This window comes from Chelon labrosus (genome assembly GCF_963514085.1).
Source record: "Chelon labrosus genome assembly, chromosome: 16".
Taxonomy (NCBI): domain Eukaryota; kingdom Metazoa; phylum Chordata; class Actinopteri; order Mugiliformes; family Mugilidae; genus Chelon; species Chelon labrosus.
This window is the reverse complement of record NC_140349.1, coordinates 7,294,455-7,314,419: the sequence shown is the minus strand read 5'-3', so window position 1 is coordinate 7,314,419 and position 19,965 is coordinate 7,294,455. Positions and strand designations below refer to the sequence as shown.

Here is a 19,965-nt window from a genome sequence, read left to right as displayed (position 1 = left end):
ATCGTTTAATTATATCAAGGTTTAAAGATATATAAAATTCAGGGCGTGAACAAGCAGCGAACTCCAAGAATTGTAGTTCCTCAAATGGCCACTACAGACTGGCTCCAAAAGTAAGTAAATCCCCATTGACCTTTATAGTTAATTTCTAAAATAATTCAATAATTCAATCATTTAATTATATAGAGATTTAAAGTTAAGCAAAGGTGACACTTTTTTGGATATTATATTACATCTCTACCACTAGGTCCCCATAAATCCTACACACTGGACCCTTAATTATAAATGTAATATTTTCATTTTAAGCTCAGAGTCACTGTCTTGTGACATTTTACAAACTAAATAATTAACTTGATGAAGATCTTCAGTGTTAGTTGTGACCTTCGCTAACGTTCCTTTTGCTTGCGAGGAGGAAATTATAATAAAGTCAAAGGCAAATAAAAATCCCATTATCAGGTTAGCAGCTAAATGTTAAAAACACACTATGAAACTCAACCAATCTGTTCTTAATTCTTTAATAATATATTACATTTATGCCGTAATACAATAATAATAATAATAATAATAATAACAACAGTAATAACATTAAGAATAAACATACACAGAAAGTACAAAAATGATTTGTGTCATTTTCTTAAGTTACCAACACGCAGTACTTCAAAATAAAAGAAAACAAATCTCCTTTAGCTGCCTCTCACTCCTCCTCTCCCCCCGCCTGGCGAGAGAACCCAGAGAACTCAGTTTCCCATGACCACCCAGTACCAAGAACTACGCATGGAAGCTGTGCTCGTCTGGTCGGGAGGAGTTAAAAGTCTTCCAGAGTTCCAGAGGAGCAAAGAGCAGGTTGTCGTCTCGGATATGGCTTATGGCGCTTCCCGGATGAGTCCAGTCCGAGCTGAGTTAGACGGCATGACGGCAGGGGGTTTTCAAAAAACACACGCAAAAGGTGACACCGAAATAAATAAAAAGGGGGGGAGGGGGGTAATAAATAAAAGCCATATGTGGGAGCTCATCCTGAAGAGACGCCATCATGACACAAACCAGCTACTGAGAAAAGAGGTCCATGCGTCTTTTTGAGTGAGGTGGTTGTGGACACACATTACAGTACAGATATCATCATAAACCCCTCCCCTCCCCCCCTCCCCCTCGACGAGGGGGGCCGCAGAGGTTCCTGGGAGGTAAAAGTCTCAGTTTTTATCCTGAGGGCGAAGGTGAAGATGCAGAGGGGCTCTGGTCAGTCTTTTCTCCCCCTTCTCTGCTCCCCTTCAGCCTCTCATCCGTCGTCCATCCTGCCACACACACACACACACACACACACACACACACCCTCCCCCCTCACACACACACACACACACACACCTTGGCCCTCCCTCTATTTGCGGTGCTTCATCTCCTTCTCGTGGTGGCTCTTCCCTCCTCCTTCCCCCTTGTCCAGCATTTTGATCGCCTCCATCAGGTAGCTCTGGAAGGCGGACAGCGCTGCGCATATGGCGGGGGTGCCGAAGCCGTGGGTGAGCAGGCTGAAGTGGGTGAGGCTTCCCTGGACGCCGGGCTCCAGGCAGGGGGTGGGCCGACTGCCGCCGAGCGGAGAGCGGTCCTGGGACATCAGGTCCACAAACTCCTTACAGATTTCCCTGAGGAAGAAACAAGACGAGGCGTTAGGGTGCTCTTAGGGCGCAAACATTCGACTATTTCCCATGCACGTTTTTGGACACATTACACCAGACTGTTCGGTTATTTTTTCATCAACAAATGGGTCTTTGAGTTAATTTTTTCCAGAGCAACCTCTTGCAGCCTCCATCAGCGCATGGAGTTTTAGTTAAGCGTGTCTTGTGAGTTGCTGCTACAGAAAAATAAAGGCAAATTGGGCGATATGTGTGTCTATGTGAACCCTGACAACAGACTTTTACGGCAGATTAAATCATTAAAATGTAAATATGTTCTAGTAATTTAAATTTACACTGTTTATAGGCTTTTAACTCTCACATCTATAACAAATTGTCTTTAAATGTGAAGTATTATGACGTTTTAAACAGCCAACAAATAAAAAAGAAAGCATCTGATTAGTGTCTGCTATCAGCTGCAGATTTAGCTGATTAATTTTTACCTTTTAAATGTGAAAGTGACCAGTTTTGAGATTCAGACAGTTGCTTTTGGCCTGCACTGGCTTGCTGATGGTGGGGTTTTCCTTCTTTAATGAAACTAATTCCATAATAAATTGATATAAGGCAGAGATGAGCCACTCACTTGGTGGCGAGCAGCATGCTGCGTCGCGTTGGGAGCTGGTCGGGCTCGCTCTGCCTGCACAGATACTCGGCTGTGGCTCTGGCCGGGAACTCCGTTTCGCACACATAACCGAAGTCCCGCGCCAGATGGACGGCCTCACCTGCAGGAGGAGGAGGAGGAGGAGAAGAGAAAGAAAGACAGTCAAATTTAGCGCAAGGTGTGGAAAAATCAGCAGAGTTCAGTGCTTCAGTTCAGAATTAAAGCCTAATTATTATCCTGATAAACAGTGGACTCAGTGGAAGGGCTCGGCTCGGGTCAAGAGACGAGCTCTGCTGCCCTTTTTCTCACTTTCACTGCTCAGCGCTCAGACAGTTCACTGCTCTTTGGCTTCGCGAGGCAGCTGCTGCAGCTCCGGCTCTCCAAACGACACCACTCCGCACACATGCAGCCACCCGTGCCGCGACTGTTTATTCATGTGTGCTCATGCGAGGACGTTTTCTGTGTGAATACGTGTCTCTATCTGTCAGGATATATGCAGGTCACTGTATAGTGTGTGTGTGTGTTAGTAAGTGTGTGTGTGTGTGTGTGTGTTTCTCCCTACCCTCCACTAGAGATGTTAGGAGAGTGACGTTGGCTGCCTTGCGTCGCCCGGCGGGCAGGTTGAGGCCAATCTTCTCCAGACGCTCTCTCAGACAGCGGCCACCATTCTTTGACTTCGCCCTGAGGGGGGACAGACAAACAGAGAAAGCATTTTTAGGAGACGCTCCTTATGTGTGCGTTTGTGCGTGCCACAGTGTTGTCTGTTTGTCTTTATGAGTTTTGTTGTGGTGTGTGGCTCATCTCTGGATATCAATGCCTCTGTGTGTGTGTGTGTGTGTGTGTGTGTGTGTGTGCATGAAGCTGAAATCTCCCTATGTTTCCTGCCGGCACTGATAGCGTCCGGGATTTTTTCTCCGGTTTCTTGCATTTCATCCTCCAGCTTTTGCTTTTCTCATCCCTTCTTTACACTAAAAACAATTAAAAGCAACGAGTCCTGCACAGTTTCACTCATCCCACTCCTGAGAATTAAAGTAGACAAATGTTTTTGCACTAAGACTCATTGAAACAGAAATATTCCTTGGTGTTACTGCAGCATCACAAGCATTTCTTATGAAATATAGCAGAATAAAAGTAAAACAGAAATATTCCAGTTAAGTACTTCACAGTGTTGTTATCACCGTGGTGTCTGTATCTCTCTGCAGAGGAGGGCCTGGCTTTTTTACTACCCTTTAGATCTTTTAATTACGTCCTCTTAAAGTATTTCAGCCCGCAACCCAAATCATAAAGTTGCTCCCTTGCCCCGAGGCCGCGGTTCATTAAACCACATCGCTCCTCTTGTGATTCAGTCTCATGACCCATTTCAGGTCCTCAGCCCCGGCCCCCCGAACAGTAGTTAAATCAAAGCGATCCTGTTCGGTAAAAGCTTCAAAATAACGAGGCCGAAAAAGAAAAAAAAAACGCAGAGTGTTTGGCGGGGAAAGAGCGAAGGAAAAGGAGTGCGCGCAAGTGTGGTGTGCAACATTTTGCATAAATTACATGCAGATTATTCTCACAAATGCAGTGTAAGGGCCCGATCTTAATCTGGTGCTCGATAAAAATTAATAAAAGAATGGAAGAGATTATACCTCGTTGCATTTAACAGGTAAAAAAATATGGGCAAGATATTTGGAGGCTCATTTAGTTTATTTGTTATGCTATTGTCAAGAATATATGTCCAATAAAACCTGATTATTAAGCTTCATTTTTTACTCTTTAGGAGAAATAAATGGCAGATTTTTCACGATTAGAAGCTGCACATCATAATCTGTGCAGCAAAGCAGCAGCTAATGTCAAATACAGTGTAAAGGCTTTTTTTTTTTTTTATTTTGATCATGCCAAACATTGCTCCGGGTCAGCGACTCAGATCAATATTTAAATCCTCTTATTTTACCTGCTCTGAGGTCGAATCTCAATTTATGATAAGATACCTAGTTGAGATTTTTTAAATAATCCCTAAATTAATTTTCCAAATTGTCCGACTATGTTCTTCATGTCATCTTGTTCGGTGGTGCAGAAACTTTAAGCATCTTTTGTGATTGATCTATTTATTTATTTGCATTGCAATCATTAGTCCTGAATGGTTACTCCACATAGAAGCTATTAGACTCTGATATTCCACCATTCACTCATTCATTCATTCATTCAATCATTTTTTGTAACCGCTTGTCCTCTGGAGGGTCGGTTAGTTAGTGTGGAGCCTATCTCAGCTGTCACTGGGCGAGAGGCGGGGTACACCCTGGACAGGTCTCCAGTCTATCTCAGGGGTCACCATCAAGATGCTTTAATCTAAATTCAAGTCATTTACAGCTCTTGTTCAAACGTTTTCTGACTTGAGGATCCTATGACCAGCTGAACCATTAAGTGTCTCATTGGACTTTATTTTAGATGTGTCAACAGTCCTAATCCCCCCTCATTCCCCATCTTCCTCTCACCTGCGGAGGACTCCACCCAGCAGAGAGGCGTTGAGGCACTCGGGCGGGGAGAGGCGTCGCTGCACCTCCCCGACCGTCACCTTGTACTTGGAGGTGGAGCTGAGCAGCGACAGGCGACCCGGGACCGAACAGAAGACCTCGGCCGGGTTGGACACGGCTCCCATGCCGAGGCCCTCCTTGCCGAGGGACAGCGCCGACAGGGATGAGCCGTTCAGCTTGGACGGGATGGGGACTGAGGAATGAAAGGGGAGGGAGGAGAAGAGGAGAGGAGAACACATTTTATTGGCAGGGTGAAAGGTGACACAAAAAGTTTAGCAGCTAATGAATAAAGATCATCAATCTAAACATATGTCATGCGCCCGCGACGGTCGTGTTGTGTGAACGGCTGCGTGTGACGGCGAGCTCCTCCCCTCCTCATTAATCTATTCAGCGTAATGTTCTCCCCGGCGTCGACAGCTCTAATTCTGGAGCGCTGCTTGTTGATTCTGTTGTTTAAACTGCAGGTGGCTGCGTTTTAGCTGCGCATTCGCAAATAGCTTTGGTTCGCACCTCGGAGAAGAGCTCAATTTGCACTCACTTTTCTGCACGGCGGTGAACTTTTTTCACCCGTGCTGTCAAGAGGCGCATCCAGTAATGAATCAAGGCTATTCCAATCACTTCATCAGTCCTAAATCAAGACCAGCTCCCTTTGTTTGGTGGCCGTTTAAAGGTTTTACACTTAAATGACTCTACTTAGGCCTTTAGCTCCTTATCTTAAATCCTTAAATCCACCAAATCCGCAAGTGTGCGGCCAGAAATCCTCTACAAGAAGCAAATCTCTTCAGATTCAGTAGATCAGCACATAATTTTCTGTGTTTTGTGTTGTCTATATCTAAAATCTCCACACAGGCTCCTCTATGAAGAGTTTACTGCAAGGACTATTACTCAGAGCAAACGGGAGTCTGTCTTTAGACAAAGGTCTTACACTAGTTTGAGCACACGTCTTCTTTATTCTTCACTGCGCTGACGTGGGAGCAGGAATATCAAGAAGAATCTGCGACACTGTCTCGTGTTTTTACGCCTCTAGTGCAAAGAAGTCAGGGGTCGACGCGTGACAGGAAACGACGGAGAGATGAGGACTGTCTCGGGTCAGACCTTGAGGTCACCCCAAGCAGCCAGCCATTTAAAGATGAAGCGCAAAGTTGATTCAGCTAAAAAATAAAAAATAAATGCTGCGTGCAATCATAAATCTCAGATTAGTAAAATCTGAACTCTGGACTCTCCTGTTGCTCTCCTCACAAAAAACAAAACCCCTCTAAAATCCCTTCATTCACAACCGGACGATTAGCCGGGGTGGAGAGGCAGCAAGGCCACAGAGTTTCCCCTCTCTCTCTCTCCTTTTGTCATCTATCTGCCCCTCCCTCCCTCTCTCTCTTATCATCTTTCACTCTCTTGCCTCAACTCCTCTTTCTTGTGCCTCCCACTTTTTCATACCACCCCTCCCTTCTTCTTCTTCCCCCCTCTCCCTCACTCTCTCTCCTATATTCTCTCATATTTTATTATTTTTTTCTCTCTCCTTCTTCTCCCCAGTGGATTTTCTTATTCATGAGGGCTTTGGGTTTGCTCTGCTATCTGCCGTTAAGTGCTCGTCGCCGTGGAGAGCCTCGCCTTCTTGGGTAATTGATCAATTTCTAAGCGTTTGGCAAACATGTGGAATCGCTCGTCGCTTCATCAGATGAGCGGCGAGAGTCGGTGATTACATCCTTGTTCTGGTGGAATCTTTACAGTGTGGACAGGTTCAGGGTAGTAGAGAGACTTGAACATGAGGCCTGGTGCATTTAGGTGACATGTTTAGTCAGCCAGGAACGTAAATGCCCCGCTATCCTTATCTCTTCTCGTGGCAGGTGCCATTTTTTTTTTAGCTGCTCTTCCTTTCATTTGTTGAGCCTCGCCCTCCACCTGAGACAAACTTCTTTTCTAATCGTGCCCCCGTGTCTCCTGCCACTCGCACTCTGTAACATTAGCGTGATCATACTCTGCAAATTTACCCCACAACTCCTCTTTTATCATCTTCCCCCCTCCTCCCTTTTCCATTCTTTGCCCCACTTCTCTCTCCTCTCTCACTCCAAGCCCTCTCCCTCTCTCTCCCTCTCTCTCTCTCTCTCATATGACCATGAACAGTTCATTAAGAATGTGTGCCTTTGGGGTGAAGTCTGCAGCTGAGTATTAGAGGACTTCTTGACTTCAAATGAAATAGCAAAACAGAATTATTTATAGTGTGTCTCTGTGTATATGTGTGTGTGTGTGAGAGAGAGAGGCTGGTGTTAGAGTGCCCCAAACACAAAACCCCCTTCAGCATGTATAGCACAATTATATAGGTGCACACTTAGACACAAATGCACACACACACACCGAAAGAGAGAGAGGGAGAGAGAGAGAGAGAGAGAGAGAGAGAGAGAGAGAGAGAGAGAGAGAGAGAGAGAGAGAGAGAGAGAGCGAGAGAGAGAGCGAGAGAGAGAGAGAGAGAGAGAGCTCTCCTACCTCTTACCTTTTTTAATGACAGAGTGGTCGAGGATGCCCAGGGCTGATCCTTCCTCCATTCCCTGTGTCAGACAGACAGACAGTCACTATCATTTATCCACCTGGCCTCACAGCCACTACACACACACACATGTTCACACACACACACACACACACACACAAATATACAGAGCATTTCTCTGCAGGCCAAAGCAAGATGGAAGGTCCAGCATTCAGTTTCCCCCTCCTCACAGCGCATACGAACACCATCAGTATCCAAGAAAATAACAGAAAGAATCAGATTTGTGCCAATAAAAAAATAAAAAATAAAATAACTCCTAGCTGGCTATTTCACAGTTTAAATGGTGTAAACATGTTTTTTCTACTACAGCCCGATAGAAGTGGATATTTTAAATTGTTTTTCTTATTTAAGAGCCTAAAAAGTGCAAATTAAATTAAAAATAACAAACACATAATAATACTAATATAATAATAATTGATTTTTTTATTCTTTCTCTGTGTGAAAATAAAGAAAAACACAATCCAGTGATAATTGAAGCGTGGCCCAGCGACTCAGAGACTAAATTAAAGTCGTTGAAATCCATTTGATCTCTTCCCTCGCTATAAGGATAAAATCGTCTTCTCGGGTGTCTCCTTTTGTGGTGACTTTATAAGGGGAGTTCAAACGCGAAGGATATAATCCATTAATCAAATAAAGGCCCTTGTCAAGTGGGAGCGTTTAACAGAAACATGCCCGGGTTGACTCCTCGCCTTGGCGCTCCTCTCAAACGTTTCTTTTCTATTAATGACCGTGCAGATCAATTGGTCTCGGTGCGTTTTTATTTCTTGCGAGGAGGCAACAAACAGCGTCTGCAGCTGCACCTGCTGCAGCGGAGCTGACTGCTCAATAAACCATAGAAACTATTCTTCTCCATAAAAAGAAAGAAGAGAAAGAAAAAAAAACTGCAGAAGGCAAAAGGGCTGCAGGATCACTTTGTCTCTGTGCGAGACGACGGATAATACTGGATGGATGTAAAGGGGTGAATAATACACTGGAGGAGTGTGACCAAATGACCACTTACTGTTTTAAAATGAAGGCTTTTATTTTGAAAAGGTGCTATTTTTATTGTTTATAACTCATAAAAACGGATTAAATAGAAACGTCTTATATATATGTTTAATAATATCTGAACTCATTCATTTCAAACTACAAAAAAAAAAAAAAAATACATGACAGCGTCCTGATTTATTATTTTCAATATGAACAGATTAATACGCAAATTAAAAACGATTGTCAGCTGCAGAGCTTTATTGTATTTTGCACGTCTATTTATTTTATTTTATTTTATTTTAATTTAAACCTAAAACTATATTTCCACGTGCAACACTGAACGCGCAATTGTTTCTTGTTCTCCAAAATTGGTCGTCTGAATTATGGGTACATTTTATATTTATAGACAACGAATAGTTGTAAAATTTAAAAAAATAATCTAATAAAATAACATATCTGTAAATTAAACACATATAATATGAGGTATGTCTTCGTAAATTGTAACTGTTATATGAAAGAAAGAGGAAATGGATGAGAAATTGCCCCGAGGCCTTGTTGCCATCATCCTTGTATTCTTTTTATTTGGAGCAGAAATCATTTTAAATATTTTTATTTCCTCCATAATGGCTGTTAATTATAAAGACAGTTGAATTAAACAACCTGAAGAATTATCTTTAAACGAATACTTTGTGCACCTTGATCGAGTGACTTTTACGCACGGACTTCCCAATGCGCAGAGCCTACGCATCCAAATGATGGAAAACCAAAAATGGATTAAAAACAAACAAAAACAAAAAGTCACCTGAAGATCATCCAGGCCGTGATGTCCCAGGTGCATTCCGAGAGGACCGTCTCCGAGTGCGGCTGCCCCTTCCCCGAGACCGTGCAGCAGCCGAGGGACAGCTGCATACTCCCGACGGGGGTCCAGGCTCAGAGCCCGGTGAGACTGAGACAAGAGCCCCCCTTCTTCGGAGCGCGACCTCTGCGAGTGCCATGCCGCTTGCTGGTGCTGATGGATGGAGTTGATGGAAGGGTAAGGGTCTGACAGGTGGGAATACGCCGAGTCCTGGCTCTGGGAGTATGGCAGAGAAGACTGTGGGTAGGGGGGAGGGAAGTACGGAGGCTGGAAGTCGGAGGCCGGAGTGTGGCAGAGCGGGGGAGCCGAGGAGTAGGCGGCCTGGTTCAGGGAGGACAGCTGGGAGAGGCGCCCACTCGGCGAAGAGCCGCTTAGTCCGTCGGCGCGGTCCTGCAGAAAATCAGAAAGTTTGCTTCATATCGAGAGCTCTCATCAAACTGTCTCCCAATTAGTTGGTCAAATGTCAGATGGAGTCCTTAAGTTCTGCTCCGGGAGTAATAAAGAGCACATCAAAAACAGAAAAGTCACAAAAACGTAAACTTAAAATATAACTTAACTTAAAATATAAATAAAAACAACAGAAAAAAACACGAATCCATAAATTAAACGTATTTCCATTTTTATAGAATGGATGGAAATAGCAGCAGCGCTTGCAAGTGATGCGCACTGGCAGAAGACGCCCTTGGCATCGCTGCTGAACAGTGTCAGAAAGGTCACGGCCACCAAGAAGCCGCACAAAGGACAGGTAATGCACAGCAGCAGCAGCAGCAACAACAACAACAACAGCAGCACGTCGCTCCGGGAGAGGGTTCATGTAAATAATCTGCAACTGTGTCAACAAGCAACTGAAAAGTAAAAGGGTTCCCAGAGGCCGGCGAGGCGCAGGAAACCAAATGTTAATTAAATTTGACTTAACAAGTTTGACCCCTGGTATTAAAAAAAAAAAGAGAGATTCCAGCAGCGTGTGTGAACCATGTAGTCCACTAGCCTACATTTGTGCTCACACACATCCTGGTAAAATTGGATTTAAAAAAAAAAAAGAAAAAGAAAAAGCTAGGTCACTAAAAATCAATGCTGCTGTGATGGAACAATGTCCATTATCTGTCAGCCAGAAAAGGCCACGTTAATGGCACGTATCTGTCACTGAGAGGGACCGTGCGTTTTTACTAATATTTTATTCCAACAAAGTTTAGATTTAAAGCTGCACAGCCGTGACGGTGAATTAGGAAGACGAACACCCTCTGTTGCATGTCACTTTATATTTCCTTTTACCACGGCTGGACACTTCGCTGGCTGTCAGACGGTCTCAGTTGCTGTGACACTGTGCGGACGGACAAAGACCATCTCTGCGGACAGACGCGCGGCGCCGCAGCAACAAAACTCGGCGTCAGAAAGACTCATTTAGAAGTGTGAAGACTTACTTGGAGCCACATTTAGCATCAATATATTTAATCATACGCAAAAAAAAAAAAAAAAAAAAAAATCTCGGGTCTGTTATGCTTTTAAAACGGACTGTTTTATCACCGAGTATTTCTTTTTTCTGTACTTACAATGCTCTATTTTTAAGTGATGATAGCACACGTTTATTAATAAACTCCTTCTTAAGTTTTATTATTGATAAGCAGAAATAATGAGTCCAAAAACGCACAAAACACGAGTCTCGGTCACACTCACCATAGCCGAATAGGTGTGGATTAACATCTGGACAACTCTGGGTACCCCCCAAATTTAAAATTCAACCGGATGCGCAGCCTTCCAACGACTCAAACGAAAACGATGTCGCCCAAAATGCTCCGAGAAATGTAATCCAGTGCTGCTTTACCGCTCCATTAAATTCAGAGGTGCTGGTATTTACTTTTCCTTTATCCCTGTGCTTGCCTGTGTGTGTGTGTGTGTGGGTGCGTGTGTGTGTTTGACGGAGCTCTTTACGCGCAGATGAAAAAGCTGCTGCCGGATAACCACACACACGCGCACAACACACACAGAGTCCTGCAGCCTCTCCATGAGCGCACTACTTATAGGTTTTGCGCGCACCCGGCAGAGTGAGATGATGAGGGGAGGGGTCGACAGGGTCCACTTCTCTTAAAGAGATATATTCATTCAATTGGTGGTTAATTCATACACTCAGTGCACTTCAGATTTAGTGTTTGTTTCCGCTGTTTTTTCTTATTTTCTTATTTTGGAATTAAATGCCAATTGTGAATTTTACGCACCAAGTCAGGAAACAAATGTTTCTTTGGTAAGGAATATCTTAACAAAAGTCACGATTATTCACGTCCAAGTTTTAGCCATTTTTACGCACGGATTTCCACGTCTCTGTAGTAAAAAACAAACAAAATTTAAATCCTTTTAAATGCCATTTTCTGCGAAATCCAAACGATTTTATTTCAACCTGAATGTTTCACAGGTTGTTAAAAACTAAATTAAACCCTGCCTTCATATTTTACACAAAAAACATGCCTGACAAGTGCAGACTTTTACGCACACCTGAATGAACAATCTCACCAGTGAAAGAAAACAAACAAATAAAAAAACAAAACTCAGTAGGTGTTTCCTTTACCTGCAGACCGTCTGTCTTGGTTCGGGATTTCCAGAGCATGGCGGCGCCCGGTCTGGGTGTCAAGCTGCAGATGAGGGGGTTAATGTGACGCGGTGGATGGAGAGGAGACGGGCTGGAGGTACAGAGAGGAGTGAGTTAGTTTCAGAGACGGTGCAGGGGCTTGTATGGATGAGTCACAGAGGAAAGGAGACGGACGTTTGGGTAGGAGGGGGGTAGGAAGAGGGCGGGAGGTGACAGGAGTCAGGAGGAGGGTGGAGGGGTGGATGAAAACTTTTCTTTTTGTTTTGTTTGATCATAATCGGTTTCAGGATCAGAGCATCAGGGATGGAGTGGTTAATAAGAAATGATGGAAGGCTGGTGATCATCACAAGGTAACTGATCATTTGGAGGTTCATATAATGTAAGGTTTACAGCATTCAGTTCAGATTTTTGTTTTTATATATAGATAAATATCAAATTCAAGAGATTTTGTCCATGTTTGGCAGATGTAGCAGCTAAAGGAACATTTAATTTATAGTTTTATTGGTTTAAAACTACAAGTTCCTGGTAGAAATGTTCTATGAGCAGGGAATTGTCCTTTGTGTTCATGTTTTTATGTTGAAATATTCAGTTTCAGTTGAATTTATTGGTTAATCTGGTAGAAATGTGATTAAAGGAAGAGTTTGTCAGATACCAGGAACTTCATCACACATCAAATCTCTGAGCGCCATCTTGTGGCTACTTGGAGAAAAAGCATTATCTGTTAAGAGAAGATATTTTTATCTGCCATCCACCATCCATCCTGAGGTTACTGAAGGTTTGTGTCATATTTATTCCACTGGAAAATCTGTCTTCAGGCTGGCTGCTGGTAAAGAACAAGAAAGCAAAAGTAACTTCAACAACAACAACAAAGTCCACTGTTCTCTAACAAAATAATTCTTTATTTAACGCATTTACATTTCGACGTTCACATGTATGAAAAGGCCCGTGTGCTTTTCAGTGCCATGTGAGAGCGCGGATGTCTCAGTCTGGATTTACCTGGCTGCAGATCTCTCTCTGAACTCCTCTGATGTTTCCACCGATGTGTGGTGAAAACAAAAAAAAAGGCAGTTCAGTCGGAGTTTCACACAGAAAGACATAATTTGCGTTGTTTTCTGTTTATACTTGGGTATTTTCGGGGGGGGGGGGGGTTTCATGTCATTACAAAAAAAGACAAAAGGTAACACATGATCTATATTTGCCTTCAGTAATGACCCAGTTTTATTTTCTTCGCTTGAAGTTAAAAATACTTCAAGAAAGAGCACGCCGTCTGGTTTCACTTCACTCCCACCGACTTCTTCAGGCTCCTCATACTGCTCAAAGCTCCTTTATCGTTTCTCAGCATCGTGTCTCCAATCTCCTGCTTACAGACTGGGCACTGCTCCGCCATGGCACACAGAGCCTCCTCTAGCGCCTCCTTTGTGTGCTGGTCAGGTAGAGCGCTACACTGACCCAGCATGGTGAGAGTGTGTTTGAGCCAACCTTCCTCTCTGACCAGGGCGGCGATAACGGGCTGGGCGCGGACGCAGCCTCCCAGAGCTTGCAAAGCCAGCCTCCAGAGCTCCGCGGCCTCGTCCCAGCTCCCCTCCCAGCTCGGGGTCACCTTAACCGGGCCGGGGCTGGAGCTGGAGTCCAGGGCGCTGCGAAGGAAGCGGAGAGCTGCGGAGAAAAAGCGCCTCTGGCCTGCTTCCAGCGAGCCTGGAAAACAAAAGAGAGCACTTTGTTGAGTAACGGAAGCTTAGTCTATGGTTTGGGACGGGAATAAATAATAAATATTAACTGCTAAACGCTACAAATGTCCCAGTGCAAAGAAAAAAACATGGTCACATGTATGGCCACAAGGGGGCAGACAAACATCAAAGCCAAAAAAATGCCACCTGTCCCATCCCACACTCAATATTGCAGTCAATAGGTAAATACGTGACTACTAGATGAATCCAAGTCTAATATTTATTCACCTTTTATTTGTTTTCTTTTGGGTTCAGTGTACCTGGATCGTTGACTGTGTACACTCGCTGTCTGCCAATTGGTTAAAGCCGGTAAGAGCTGGCATATTGGAGCTTTTGTTTTGCTAATAAATGCATGTGTACGGATGTTTTCCTTGAGATCCTGTCTGCAACATCTAAGTTTTTTAGGAGCAAAGTTAAACATCTGCATCTGCTGTGCACCTCTTCCCCGTCTGCGTCACTAAAAGATGTTCATTCATTCATTCATTCATTAATCTTCGGTACCCGCTTATTCCTGTTAAGGGTCGTGGGGACTAAAAGATGTCCGGTCTCTAATCTCGTTGGTGTTTTTTCACAGAAGGTACTGAAAACGACAAGTGTGACTAATAATAGTAAAAGCTGATTTACATTTCTCGTTTCCTTTATCACACACAGAAGAGCTGTGATTATTACTTAAGTTACACCTGTGCCAAGTCAGCAGAAGTGAAACTTGTGTCAGTAACCACGACCAGTACTGAACAAAGTAAGTGTGAAGAGTTTAAAACTAGTTTTACCTGAAGAAGCCGACTTCAGTCTCCCAATCATCAGTCCCAACGTGCAGCAGTTTGCTGCTAAGACCAGGAGGCGGGGTTTATGCACCAAAACAGGAAGAGCTTCACTCAGGAGGGCCTCGAGGGTTCTGAAACATGGGTCTTTTCTAGAAAACAAGAACTTTATATTTATAAACTGTTGTACCATTCTTACTACAAATGACGTAATGTCAGAAAAATATCTGGAATAGAATTAAAAATAACTTAAAGAGTATTCGTAAAGAGCTACCTGACTCTCTCTGGCTCCGTAACGGTGAAGTTAAGGAGCGCTGAGCAGGCTGTCTCCATGCTGGGATCTCCTGATGACGCCGCGCCACTTTTCCCCTTCAGAGACGTCCAGCTCTGCGACAGGAAGTCCACCAGCAGGGCCGGGGTGTCGAGGGTGAGCAGCACCTTCCTGGGACCTTCCTCTGCGGACAGGTGGCACAGAGCTGGGAGGAGATACCTGCAGAGTGGAAGAGGAAAGAATATTACATTTCAAAGCCAGCGCTGGGACAGCGGAACACGTGTTTCAAAAGCTACAGGCTCATCTTTACCTCAGAGCCTCTCTGCCCGTCCAGGCTCCCCTCTCCACGGTGACGGACATCTGGGACATCCAGTCAGAGAGACCCTGCTCTGAGCTCCCGCCCTGCAGGTGGCTCCGGCTGTAGTCGACCAGGAAGGGCAACAGTCCAGTCACTTCCTCCTTCAGACAGGAAGTCTCCTCGGCCAGCCATGAGCACAGGGAACGGAATGTGGCGAAAATGAAAGGGTCGCCATAGCGACTCGGATCCACCTGGGAGGACAGGGGGTAGACGAGGAAGATGGACGGTTTTAGAAAAGGGCCGAGCTCCGAGAAACCACTGTTATTACAGCAATTCAAGATTATCATAGAAAGATTTCCAAAATTAGCTCATTACTCATTTTAACTGTATTTGTCACCTTATTATTTCAAATATCAAGTTGACAACTATAACTCAAGCTGGTTACCAGGCTCTATATTGAACTATTTATGATGTAGTCATCTCATAAGTGCTTATTCCTAGGATATATATAATAAATAACATTTCTTGGGCATAAAATAGTGTAACGCCATCCTCTCACCTGTTGCAGGTGGTACACCAAAGCAGAGAAAGCCTCCTCCAGGACCCTGAGGACCTGTCTGCTCTGCTGCAGACTGAGTGAAGAGAGGGAGCTCTGAGGAGATGGAACGGTCTGCGCGACTCCCAGACTACAAGCCTGCTCTATGGCAGCCTCCATGATTCGGTAACATCCTGGGACAGAGACGACAGATTTAGCATAAATAATAAAGAAAGGTTAACCAAGGTTAATTCAGGTCTAGCAACATGGTTTCACAGCACAATGCCAACTTAATTTCCAGTATTAGGGTAGAGAATTTGTTTCCCAGTGCTTAGTTCAAGTTTAGTGCAATATTTTTTTTCTTATGAGAGACTTTGGAACAAGAGAACAAGCAAAACAAAAGAAGAAATGAAAAACTTTCAGATGTTAAAATGTGCAGCACGTAGTTTAACGGTTAAAATGAGTCGTATTTTTATTGTACCATTTTGAATAAGTGCACTACCTGTGAGAGTATGCTGCAGCTCTGGGCTCAAGTCATTACCAGGCGGCTCTTCCAAACCCATTCGGACCTCCACGCAGGCCCGGTTCACCAGTAAGCAGCAGAACTTTGGCGGCCCCGCCGGCTCCCACCCGTACAAGTCCAGCAGACAAGCGCTGAGGACCAGGATCGGCCCGATCTGCCTCGGTGTTAACTTAGCCTGCATCATGGGTCTCAGCACCCCCCATATACCGCTCACGACCTCCTTCAGCTCGTCACTGTCTACTGCGACTCCCGCTGGGGGCAGAAACTGCACCAGCTGGGCGCACATGTCCAGCCTGGTCTGATCTTTGGATTGAGAGAAGTCTTTGGAGAGTCTGACGAGCAGAGCGAGGAGTTCAGCAGTGTGTTTACTCCACGCTTTGTCCTTGGCTTTGCCCGAAAGGAGGCAGCCCAGCAAGGCAAGACCCCTCTCATGGCTGAGAGTCAGGTTCTGTTTCACTGCTTGGCACAAAGCAGGAACAGCACCCCTGCTCAGGAGCTGGTCAGGGCCCCGTGGCAAGGCACACACAGCTGACAAAACCTGGTAGCAGTCAGAAGCCATGGCCTCGTCAAGCTTAGAAGCAGTTTCTTGAGACGCTCTGCTTGCTTCATTGCTATCATCCCCATTTTGCTTGCTGGTCTCAGTCTCTTCTAATGTTTTTGGATTACATTCTGGGTCTGAAATGTCTGGACTCTTCCTAGCTTGGTCCTCTCCCAGCGGTTCCTCTTCCTCTTGTTGGTGAGACACATGGCTGTTGGTTAAGATGCCCAGCAGGAGGGGGATGGTGGTGAGGAGCTGGGGATGCGAGGCCATGTCTGGGTCTGTGCTCAGGGCAGCCAGCAGAGCTGTGCCCAGGGAGAGGAGCTCATGAGGGGGTAACCCGGAGCTGTCATTCCCCCTGACGGCCGTCACCAAAAGCCGAGCTGGAAGATTGAGACCCACTGCCTCGAAGATGCGCCGCAGGGTGGGTTTGTCCAGTTGGTTCGCCGGGCACAGGCGAGTTACCTGAAAACAAACACAACATCAAACCTACAGTAAGTTCAACCCTGACATTCAGATTTTTAAACATTGTTTTAAAGACATATTCATCCTACTTTAATGCAGTTTGAATCAATACTATATTTACTGATGAGCTAAAAGAAAAAGTCTTCGAAAAATAAACACAAAACTGAACCGAATTCATACCAGTAATTAAATGTACATATCCTTGTTTAAACACTGAGTTGCTAGGTTATTTACACACAACAGAAAGTGTATCAGTCTATGAATCTGTCATTTTATTACATTATATTACTATTATTATTATATTGAGGTCAAAGATTACACTTTAGACATTTATTATGAGGTTAATAGTATTTTGCATGTAGCAGTTGACAACTACAATAAATAATAAGCAATAATTATGTTTATTTATGAATAATCAGTTAGTTATTTAGTAAACAGACCCAAATTATTCAGTTTACAGTAAAGTTAAGCAAACAAAAGCAACGTGTACTCATATTTTGAGATGCAATTTAAGTCAAAGTCACATTTCTACGTATTTATTGTATGTCCAAGCTTATTTTGTGTCTGTATTTGTACAAATATCAGTTTAAGGTTAAACTAGTAACCTCTATGCATATAAATGCATTTGTATTACAGGCTAACAGTAAACTAGCTTAGTCATGTTAATCCTGATGATCATTAGAGATGGTGTGCGCTTATATCAGTGTAAATACTTACCAAGAGGAGAGCAGCTAACGTGTGGCTGTCGTTTTTAGCATGCTTCAGCGCGTGAAGGCATCTGTCCAGCACCTCTCTCTGTGCATCAGTCAAACCGGCTCCTGCATCCCTCTCTGAGCCTCCTCCTCCTCCTCCACCTTCTCCTCGGCCCTGCTCCTCTTTATCCGGAGGCTGGCTGCTCACCGCGGGTGTAACGTCGGCACTGTCCGCCATGGTGACCCAGGTAACTGCAAGAAAAGAAATAAAAAACGAAGCAAACTTTAAAGGGGAACTGAAAACCATGCTGAAAATCGTGCCATATGCTCCACACCGGTGAGGAAACACCAGGTGCGGCCTAATTTAATTATTTGCAGTTAGTTTCCTGAGACATTCTTAGCAACGGTTGTCAAAAAAAAAAAACTGTTTAAAATTTAAAACCGGTGAACGTTATTATTCAACCTACTTTGTTGACAGCCCGCTCACACGCGACAACAACTCGCGAGCACTCCCCGGAAGTAAACTGTCAAATTCGACCTGCCAGTAAACCAATAAAAACGGTCAAACAAAATCCTTCGACCAATCAGAGCAGGGATTGTTGGAAGGCCGTGACGCCATTTTAGCCTTTAATGAAACGTCGGAGAGTCGAAGCTATGTTTACTTAATGAGGTCAAATGAGACGTTTTTTATTTCTTTTTTTTTTTTTTATTAAATGTGGAAAATATACAAAGAAAGTGACTAAATTTTAAGGTAGTTAAGTGTTTGTTTTGAGACGAAACTGTTCGCTTTTTTACTGCTGGTCGGTAGGGGGCGCATACCGGAAGTAGTCGGATTAGTTTCATTTAAGATGCAGCACAGGAAAAAAATAGAGTTAGAGTAAATTACTGTGTAAAATAATCAGCAGTTTAGTTTTCTGACAACATTTTCTTTTATTTAAGTAACTTTAAGTTCAACTATAGTGCTTTTATCTGCCGCAAACGGTTCCAACGGCTGTATCACCAAGCACTTTATGTTGAAAACCGTGCCACCGGAAGCTTTATTTATAACAGCTCGGCTTGACAGTCAGTCAGTCAGCGATCACACAGGCACATCAGCTGTACAAGAGAGGGGAAATACTGACCCAATTTAATGGACAGGGGATAACAACAGCGAGGAGACTACGCATCGCAGTGACCGACCGAAAGGGAAAGTGTAATAATTACGTCTTCTGTAAGTCCTTCTGCGCTTCTTCTGTCTTAAACGATATTGCGAGAGTTGCCGTTAAAACGCAATCCGTGTCCCAGCACGGTGCGCTGTAAATAAGAGATGTCAGCAGCTGTTAGCTTCAAGGTGCTTTAAACACTGGTGATCCCGGATTATACAGGTGAAGTGTCTCCGTGCTCTGAGCTCTGTATGCATATGTAAAAAAATGAATCTTAACAGCTGCAAAATGCGAATAAGAGACATTAAATAAAACGCAACTGTAATGTTGTGCAGTGGACTACGCAGGCGGCAGCAATCGGCCTGTATTAAATTTGTCTGACAGCTGAGGACAGCCCGCCTAGAATATATCCTGGTGTTTGCAAGCAAGCTCGTAAAATACATAATGCAAGAGCCCACCATTTTGTCTCAGAGATTTTTATCCCAGTGCGTTTACTCAAGCATCTCATGTGACTCACAGACCCCTCAGCCATGCAGTCAATCACCCACCAATCTGCACTTTAATCAGTCAATTACTCCCCTGTGCTCAAGAAGAGTCAGAGTGGAGCTTAGCTAACAGTTTCTTCCTTGTTTATGATTCAGGATAACACATCTGTTTGCGGTTTTGTGTTGCCAGTCAAGCGTTTACTTAACAAAGTAAAACATACACTCACTTGCCAGCACATTAGGTACACTAGTGAGTAGTCTAATATAACAACCCTGCTCTAAATCCCACTTCATGACTATTAAAATGTTATAATTCAACTTGTATGGTCATTTTACAGGATGCAGTTTGTGATGCTGGTAGACTGGAACACAAAAGTGGTTCTGTTGCTTCTATTCTAGTCCACTAGCTAAAAAAAAGGGGTGGTCAGAATAATAGAAACATGTGTCAGTACAATACAATACCTTTTTATGAAGCGAAGGCTGCAAAGCTGTTTTCTGGAGTGTACCTAATGAATTGGCAAGTGAGTGTATTTAGAAATCCCAGCAGATTTCCACAGAGACATTACTGAAGACATTGCAATTCTTTGACGTAGTGAGGCTTTCATCAGGCAGATGTTTCTTATCTATTTTATATCGATCCTTTTAATCAGTTTATTGACAATTACGGCAAAGCTGACGTGCAGACAGCAGCGAAAACACACCAGTTTATCAGTAAACTTAATCAGACATAGTGCCATAATAACAATAGTATAAACAAAGAAAGAAGAAAACAGAACTAGACAGAAAATAGATACAAATAATTAGAAAA

At 43.9% G+C, this 19,965-nt stretch overlaps 2 protein-coding genes across 3 annotated transcripts; both read right to left on the bottom strand.

Moving 5' to 3' along the window:
• Positions 1 to 1,369: 1,369 nt before the first annotated feature.
• Positions 1,370 to 12,601, bottom strand: tfap2e (transcription factor AP-2 epsilon; the record flags this gene model as incomplete). The annotated part of the gene is made up of 7 exons (XM_084562901.1): positions 11,700 to 12,601; positions 9,086 to 9,529; positions 7,261 to 7,315; positions 4,734 to 4,965; positions 2,825 to 2,943; positions 2,245 to 2,383; positions 1,370 to 1,631 (listed from the first exon to the last, which is right to left on the bottom strand). Exons 1-7 carry the CDS (start codon positions 11,736 to 11,738, stop codon positions 1,370 to 1,372), a joined length of 1,290 nt encoding a protein of 429 aa, XP_084419027.1. The 5' UTR covers positions 11,739 to 12,601.
• Positions 12,594 to 18,050, bottom strand: ncdn (neurochondrin). 2 transcript variants are annotated; one of them, XM_084562900.1, is made up of 8 exons: positions 17,998 to 18,050; positions 17,556 to 17,782; positions 15,815 to 16,838; positions 15,337 to 15,506; positions 14,790 to 15,028; positions 14,483 to 14,698; positions 14,218 to 14,360; positions 12,594 to 13,415 (listed from the first exon to the last, which is right to left on the bottom strand). In XM_084562900.1, exons 2-8 carry the CDS (start codon positions 17,766 to 17,768, stop codon positions 12,994 to 12,996), a joined length of 2,427 nt encoding a protein of 808 aa, XP_084419026.1. In that variant the 5' UTR covers positions 17,769 to 17,782; positions 17,998 to 18,050; the 3' UTR covers positions 12,594 to 12,993. The 2 variants fall into 2 exon arrangements, with proteins under 2 accessions (XP_084419026.1, XP_084419025.1); XM_084562899.1 differs by lacking the exon at positions 17,998 to 18,050 and having other exon boundaries at positions 17,556 to 17,846.
• Between the last annotated feature and the right edge of the window lie 1,915 nt (positions 18,051 to 19,965).

Excerpts from the sequence above, each read along its gene's own strand:
- ncdn (XM_084562899.1), bottom strand. The coding sequence starts at position 17,837 with ATGGTTTTCAGTTCCCCTTTAAAGTTTGCTTCGTTTTTTATTTCTTTT. Across the intron at positions 15,507-15,814 it reads GCTGCAGCATACTCTCACAG|GATGTTACCGAATCATGGAG; the intron begins GTAGTGCACTTA and ends TCTCTGTCCCAG. Across the intron at positions 14,699-14,789 it reads ACGGGCAGAGAGGCTCTGAG|GTATCTCCTCCCAGCTCTGT; the intron begins GTAAAGATGAGC and ends TCCACTCTGCAG.